The sequence below is a fragment of the Scylla paramamosain genome, chromosome 25, assembly GCF_035594125.1.
Source record: "Scylla paramamosain isolate STU-SP2022 chromosome 25, ASM3559412v1, whole genome shotgun sequence".
Classification (NCBI taxonomy): Eukaryota; Metazoa; Arthropoda; class Malacostraca; order Decapoda; family Portunidae; genus Scylla; species Scylla paramamosain.
This window is the reverse complement of record NC_087175.1, coordinates 4,080,001-4,087,500: the sequence shown is the minus strand read 5'-3', so window position 1 is coordinate 4,087,500 and position 7,500 is coordinate 4,080,001. Positions and strand designations below refer to the sequence as shown.

Here is a 7,500-nt window from a genome sequence, read left to right as displayed (position 1 = left end):
TGTGTGTGTGTGTGTGTGTGTGTGTGTGTGTGTGTGTGTGTGTGTGTGTGTACGCCCCACTTGGTTATTCATAATGATTACACACACACACACACACACACACACACACACACACACACACACACACACACACACACACACACACACACACACACACACACACACACACACCTTAATCTTATGCATCTTTATTCATGTTTAATGAGAGAGAGAGAGAGAGAGAGAGAGAGAGAGAGAGAGAGAGAGAGAGAGAGAGAGAGAGAGAGAGAGAGAGAGAGAGAGAGAGAGAGTATATATGCAAGCGTCGTATTTAACAGCAGATTAGTGGCGCTCTCTCTCTCTCTCTCTCTCTCTCTCTCTCTCTCTCTCTCTCTCTCTCTCTCTCTCTCTCTCTCATAAACTGAAACCTAAAGTCAACCAAACAAGCAAAAATTCACTCACTCACTCACTCACTCACTGATTCACTCATTCACACAAACCCTCAATCAATCAAGCACTTTCTCACTCATTCAAATTGACACACACACACACACACACACACATTCATCTATTCACACACACACTAACCCAACAGTGTCAATCAATTAGTGAAACAAACATACACACACACCCTCTCTCCCTCCCCTCCACCCACGTCTCTCCCTCCCACCCTCCATCACCCCTCATCCCCCTCACCTGCACCCCTCGTAGTCCTGTCCTTATGACGGTGGGCGTGAGGTCGTCGTGAGTTCGGAGCAGGTAAACGAGTCCAGTCTGAAACACGACAGCGAGGAGGGAGGTGCCTTCGCTGCCTGCTGGGGGAGGAGGGAGGGGTTAAGGGAAGGAAGGGCGGGGAAGAACGATAGAGGAGGAGGAGGTGGGAAGGAGGAAGGGACGGAAGGGGAAGAGGAGGGGAAGAAGAGGGGGTTGGTATGAGAAGGAGGGAAGAGAGGAGGAATGAAGGAGAAAGGAAGGAATACAAAAAGGGAAGGAGAAATAGAGGGAGGGAATGAAGGAAAGAAGGAAGGAAAGAAGGGAAATATGTGATAGATTGATAAAAGGGAAGTGAGAGATTGAAGGAAGAATGGTGGGAGAGAAGGAAGGAGAGGAGGAAAGAATGGAAGAGAAAAGAAGGCATGGAAGAAAGATGAAAAAGGAAGGAAGGAAGGAAGGAAGGAAGGAAGGAAGAGGGAGGAACGATAATAAGTAATAGATTGATTGAGAGAAAAAGAAAGGAAGAAAGGAATGAATGAAGGAAAAGAAGGAAGGAAGGAGAAGAGGTGATGAAAGAACGAAGGAATGAAGAAAAGAATGAAGGGAGAGAAGGAATGAGAGGGGAGGAGGGATGGAATGGAAGAAAAGAAGTGTTTGAAGTAGGAAATCAATGAAGAAGGAAGGGGGGAAGGAAGAGGGAGAAAAGGAAAGGGAGGAGGAAATAATGGAGGAAAAGAAGATAAAAAAGGGAGGAAAAGGGAGAGAAACCAAAGAATAAAAAGGAAATAGGAGAGAAAGAGAAAGAAAGGAGGAGGAGGAGGAGGAGGAGGAGGAGGAGGAGGAGGAGGAGGAGGACAGATTGAAGTGAAGAAGAAAATTGAGAGAGAGTGAAGGAGGTTTGGGAAGGAAGCGAAACAGGAAAAGAAGAAGAAGAAAGGGGAAGAAAGGAAGAGGGAAGGAAGAAAAGAAGGAAGGAAGGAGGGAGTGAGAGAAAGAGGAAGGAAGGAAGGAAGGAAGGGAGAGAAAAGAAAGAAAATGAGAACCACGTTACTTATAAGACATATTTTGAAAGTAAGTGTGTGTGTGTGTGTGTGTGTGTGTGTGTGTGTGTGTGTGTGTGTGTGTGTGTGTGTGTGTGTGTGTGTGTGTGTGTGCAAGTTTGCTAATAAAAAGAAGAAAAATAATAATAATAATAACAATAATAAAGAAGAATTATGAAAAAAAGAATATAACATGAAAACATACATTATTCTCTCTCTCTCTCTCTCTCTCTCTCTCTCTCTCTCTCTCTCTCTCTCTCTCTCTCTCTCTCTCTCTCTCTCACGTTCAATTATCTTTTCTCCTTTATTCCCTTTTTCTGTATTGCTTTCTTCTTTTCTTTCGTTTATATCACTCCCATACATCACCTACTCCTTCTCTCTCTCTTTCTCTCACTCCCTCCCTCTCACCTGTCTTATTTCTCTATTTCTACCCTTTATTCCACTTTTTTTCTGTGTACATTCCATTTTTCTTTTTCATTTTGTCCTTTCTTTTCATGTAACTTTTTTTTCTTCTCATCTCTTTTCTCCTCTTTCTCACACATACTTCCCTCTCCCTCTCTCTCTCTCTCTCTCTCTCTCTCTCTCTCTCCATCACACATACTCTTCCTCTCTTTCTCACTCTCTCACTCTCTCACTCTCTCACTCTCTCACTCTCTCACTCTCTCTCTCACCTGTCTTATTGGCGGTTGGATTCTCGTCACTTTCCTCCATCTTGAACTTGGGGCAGGACCAGGCGAGGTGGGTAATGGCCGTGTCGTCGAGGAGGGGCACCTGGGACACCATGGCGCCGTGCACGTCCATTACAATCACCAGCCCGGACGTGGTGCCGAAGTACACCTGGGGGCGGGGCACAGGTGAGGCGGGGCGTGGGAGCAATATTTGGGTCAGGTGAGGTGAGAAAAAGGGGGTTTGTATTCACCTCCATTACATTCCAAAGGCTTTAGTTAAGGTGACACTGGTTTTCAAGGGTGTTTTTGCAGTTCCAGTGACAGATTAACAAGATTTCTTAGCTATTGACAGGAAAAACAGTCTTGGGAACCTGTCTAGTCATCTCTGTGGCCTTGAAAAATAGTACTGGTAAAGATACACTGGTTTTCAAGGGTGTTTTTGCAGTTCCAGTGGCAGATTAACAAGATTTCTTAGCTATTGACAGGAGAAACATTGGGGACCCGCCTAGTTATCTCTGTGGCCTTGGAAAATAGCGGTGATGGAGCAAAGTGTTTTAGAATAAGGGACAAAGGGAGGGAAAGCTGAGTGTGGTTGGCGAGATTGTGGTAGCACTGAATTTAGTTAGGCTAGGTTAGATAAGAGAGAGAGAGAGAGAGAGAGAGAGAGAGAGAGAGAGAGAGAGAGAGAGAGAGAGAGAGAGAGAGAGAGAGAGAGAGAGAGAGAGAGAGAGAGAGAGAGAGAGAGAGAGAGAGAGAGAGAGAGAGAGAGAGAGAGAGAGAGAGAGAGAGAGAGAGAGAGAGAGAGAGAGAATATATGGGGGTGTAGGAGGAAAGGGGAGAAGGAAGGGAGAACAAAGACACAAAAAAGGGCGTGGCAGGTGAGAGGGGAGAGAGAAGGGAGAGAGGAGAAGGGAGAGGGAGAGTGAGAGAGAGAGAGAGACAGTGAGAGGAGTAATGTGAGAGGGGAAGATAGCGTAAGGGAGAGAAGTAAGAGGGAGAGGAGAGGAGAGGACAGCGAGAGAGAGAGAGAGAGAGAGAGAGAGAGAGAGAGAGAGAGAGAGAGAGAGAGAGAGAGAGAGAGAGAGAGAGAGAGAGAGAGAGAGAGAGAGAGAGAGAGAGAGAGAGAGATAGAAAGAGAGAAAGAGAGAAAGAGGAGGAGGAAGAGGAGGACAAATTATCTACTTATAACAAGATTAAGAAGAGGAAGACAAGAAGAAAAAGAAAACGAAAAAAAAAAGGGGAGAGAGAAAGACCACCACCACCACCACCACCACCACCACCAGTACTCCTAACACCACACACACACACACACACACCCTCACCTGTTGGTCCTCAGGCGTGAAGACCCCAGAAGTGATGGTACTCTGCAGGTTGAGCATTGAAGACCAGTACCTCTGCCCCGCCACGGAACCCACCAACACGAAGCCGTCCTGCAGGGGAAGAGGTTGGTTGACATTGTTGGTACGAGATGACAGTGGTGACATGACTCAAGGCGATGGAGAGACGCAAGCCAGCACTGTTCAACTTTCTGTCTTCATTAGGTGAGTGAGTGAGTGAGTGAGTGAGTGAGTGAGTGAGTGAGTGAGTGAGTGGGTAAATAGATAAATGAATGAGTAGATTAAGAGTGGAAAGTTAAATAGAATGAAATGATAGAATAAATTGAAATAAAGATAGACTGAAGTGGTAGAACAGAATCAAGTAAAATAATATAGAATAGAGTGAAATAAAGGAATAGAATGAAATAAAAAAATATGAAAAAAATAATAATAAAAAAATGCCAAGGTCATTTGAATATTAAGAAAAAATAAAAATAAAAAAGAGACAAACAGAAAACTAAACAAAATATTGTCAGTTAATGAATTAAGAGCAAAAAAAAAAATGTAGTAATAAATATAAGAAAAGTGAAAATACAGTGCAATTAAAATAAAACAAATAAATACATAGATATTGATAGGCAATTCAAGGAAAGAGAGAGAGAGAAAAAAAAAAAGAAACAGGTTAAAATATTGATACAGAAGTTGCTGAAACTTTTCTTTATAGATGACTCTCTCTCTCTCTCTCTCTCTCTCTCTCTCTCTCTCTCTCTCTCTCTCTCTCTCTCTCTCTCAAGTTAACCCAGTGCGTATAACCTCACGGGAGAAATTATGGAGCAAGTTTGGAAGAGAGAGAGAGAGAGAGAGAGAGAGAGAGAGAGAGAGAGAGAGAGAGAGAGAGAGAGAGAGAGAGAGAGAGAGAGAGAGAGAGAGAGAGAGAGAGAGAGAGAGATATGTGGAAGTAAGTGAAATATATGAGGTAATACCCCTAGAGTTTTCTCTCTCTCTCACACACACACACACACACACACACACACACACACACACACACACACACACACACACACACACACACACACACACACACACACACACACACTCTCTCTCTCTCTCTCTCTCTCTGGAGTACGTAATCTAATCAAACACACACAAATAAATAAATAAAAGAAAAGAAAGAAAGAAAAAAAGAAGGAAAGAAAAACAAAACCTTATGAACTTAAACTAATCCCGAAAATAAATAAATAAATAAATAAACAAATAAATAAATAACAGGTAAAACAAAACACACACACACACACACACACACACCTGGTAGCATATAAGCGCCATCCTGCCATCGTGACTCCAGGAGAAGTGCGTCACGGGCGTGTTGCGGTCATTGATCAGTTCGATGCTCCACCGCCCCTCGTACTTAATCCACACGAAGATGATGCCCGAGGAGTCACAGGTGGCGAGTTTCTGGTACGGCTCATTCCACTTCACGAGGGTCACCTGAGTGGGAGACACAAGGTAGGTGGTTAGCTTATCTGCAGGTGGACTCAAGTGGAAGAGATTGAATGACTGACTGACTGGCTGATTGGCTGGCTGGCTGACTGACTGGCTGACTGACTGACTGACTGACTGACTGACTGACTGACTGACTAATCGATTAACTAAGTATCTAATTATCTAATCAATTAACTAACTAGCCAACTAACCAACTAACCTAACCAAACAAGACCTAACCTAACCTAAATTACTCTTCACCTAACTTAACCTAACCTAACCTACCCTAAATTAATCTAAGCTAACCTAACCTAACCTAACCTGACCTGATCTAACCTAACATAACATACTCGTAACATAACCAAACCTAACCAAACTAACTTAACCAAACCAAACCAAACGTAACCTAACAAACAAACAAACAAACAAACAAACAAACAAACAAACATGCCCCAAGAAGAAGACAGCACCAAAAATACCTTAAGGATAAAACAAACTTTTTCTTTTCTTTTTAAAACTATTTCACTTCTCTCTCTCTCTCTCTCTCTCTCTCTCTCTCTCTCTCTCTCTCTCTCTCTCTCTCTCTCTAAGCTATCTTTTGCGTGGCTTTTTACTTTAACTTGTTTTCCTGCTGTGGAGGAGGAGGAGGAGGAGGAGGAGGAGGAGGAGGAGGAGGAGGAGGAGGAGGAGGAGGAGGAGGAGGAGGAGGAGAAAAGATGAGAGACAGAGATGAAAGAGAAAGAGAAAGGAATAAAATGAATGAAGAGAAGGGATTAAAAGAGAGAGAGAGAGAGAGAGAGAGAGAGAGAGAGAGAGAGAGAGAGAGAGAGAGAGAGAGAGAGAGAGAGAGAGAGAGAGAGAGAGAGAGAGAGAGAGAGAGAGAGAGAGAGAGAGAGAGAGAGAGAGAGAGAGAGAGAGAGAATAAAGAAGGAAGGGAAAGAGAGGAGAGTATTTGAGGATGATTGAAGGAGGAGGAGGAGGAGGAGGAGGAGGAGGAGGAGGAGGAGGAGGAGGAAGATGAGAGGGAGATAAGAAAAATATGAAAGAGAAGAGGAGGGAAGCGAAGCGAGAGACGGAAATAGAACAATAACAGAGAGAGAGAGAGAGAGAGAGAGAGAGAGAGAGAGAGAGAGAGAGAGAGAGAGAGAGAGAGAGAGAGAGAGAGAGAGAGAGAGAGAGAGAGAGAGAGAGAGAGAGAGAGAGAGAGAGAGAGAGAGAGAGACCTAATTTACCCAAACCATTAATAATTGTCGCGGTAGAAAAAAGATTATCAGAGGAAGAGGAAGAGGAAGAAGAGGAAGAAGACGTAAAGGAAGAAGAGGAAGAGGAAGGGGAAGAGAAAAAGGAAAAAGTGAAGAGGAAGAAGAGGAAGATGAAGGAAGATAAAGAAGAAAGAGAAAGAAGAGGAAAAAGATGAAGAAGAAAAGAAGAAAGGAAGAATACGAGTAAGAGGATGAAAAAGATTATCATAAGTAGAGGAAGAGGAAGAGGAAGAAGAGGAAGAGAAAGAGGAAGAAGAGGAAGAGAAAGAAGAAGAAGTGAGAGAGGAAGAAGAGAAAAGGAAGATGAAGGAGAGGAAAAGTAAAATAAAGAAGAGGAAAATGAAAAAAAGTAGGAAGAGGAAGAAGAAAAGGAAGAAGAGGAGATTAAATAAATAAGGAAGAAAACAAAAAAGAAACCAAATATGAAACTAAGAGAGAAAATGGGAAAAGGAAAGAACGAAAGACCATAAACAAGAGAGAGAGAGAGAGAGAGAGAGAGAGAGAGAGAGAGAGAGAGAGAGAGAGAGAGAGAGAGAGAGAGAGAGAGAGAGAGAGAGAGAGAGAGAGAGAGAGAGAAGGATAAGATAGAAACAATTCTCTACCAATCCTCCTCCTCGTCTTCCTCCTCCTCCTCTTCCTCCTCCTCCTCCTCCTCCTCCTCCTCTTCCACCTCCGCCTCCTCCTTCATTTCTTTCCCTTTGACCGAAGACACACGAAAGGGAAATAAAAAAAGGGAGAGGAGGAGGAGGAGGAGGAGGAGGAGGAGGAGGAGGAGGAGGAGGAGGAGGAGGAGGAGGAGGAGGAGGAGGAGGAGGAGGAAGGAGGGAAGAGACAGATAGAGAGAGGGGGAGAGTAATGGAATGTAGCGGCTTGAGAGAGAGAGAGAGAGAGAGAGAGAGAGAGAGAGAGAGAGAGAGAGAGAGAGAGAGAGAGAGAGAGAGAGAGAGAGAGAGAGAGAGAGAGAGTAATTAACAGACGCAAGGGAGATACTGACAGGTGACAGAGGGAGGGAATGAGAGAGAGAGAGAGAGAGAGAGAG

At 43.8% G+C, this 7,500-nt stretch overlaps 1 protein-coding gene across 3 annotated transcripts in view; it reads right to left on the bottom strand.

The window, feature by feature from the left end:
• The window catches only part of LOC135113112 (tubby-related protein 4-like), a 93,848-nt gene that overhangs the window by 25,174 nt on the left and 61,174 nt on the right, over positions 1–7,500 (bottom strand). For 2 of the 3 annotated variants that reach the window (XM_064028161.1, XM_064028160.1), the window contains 4 exons: positions 5,023–5,205; positions 3,724–3,831; positions 2,405–2,570; positions 676–794 (listed from right to left, as the gene is read on the bottom strand). In XM_064028161.1, coding sequence (XP_063884231.1) covers positions 676–794; positions 2,405–2,570; positions 3,724–3,831; positions 5,023–5,205 — 576 coding nt within the window. The remainder of the gene's footprint in view (positions 1–675; positions 795–2,404; positions 2,571–3,723; positions 3,832–5,022; positions 5,206–7,500) is intronic. The other variant, XM_064028162.1, reaches the window with a different exon arrangement.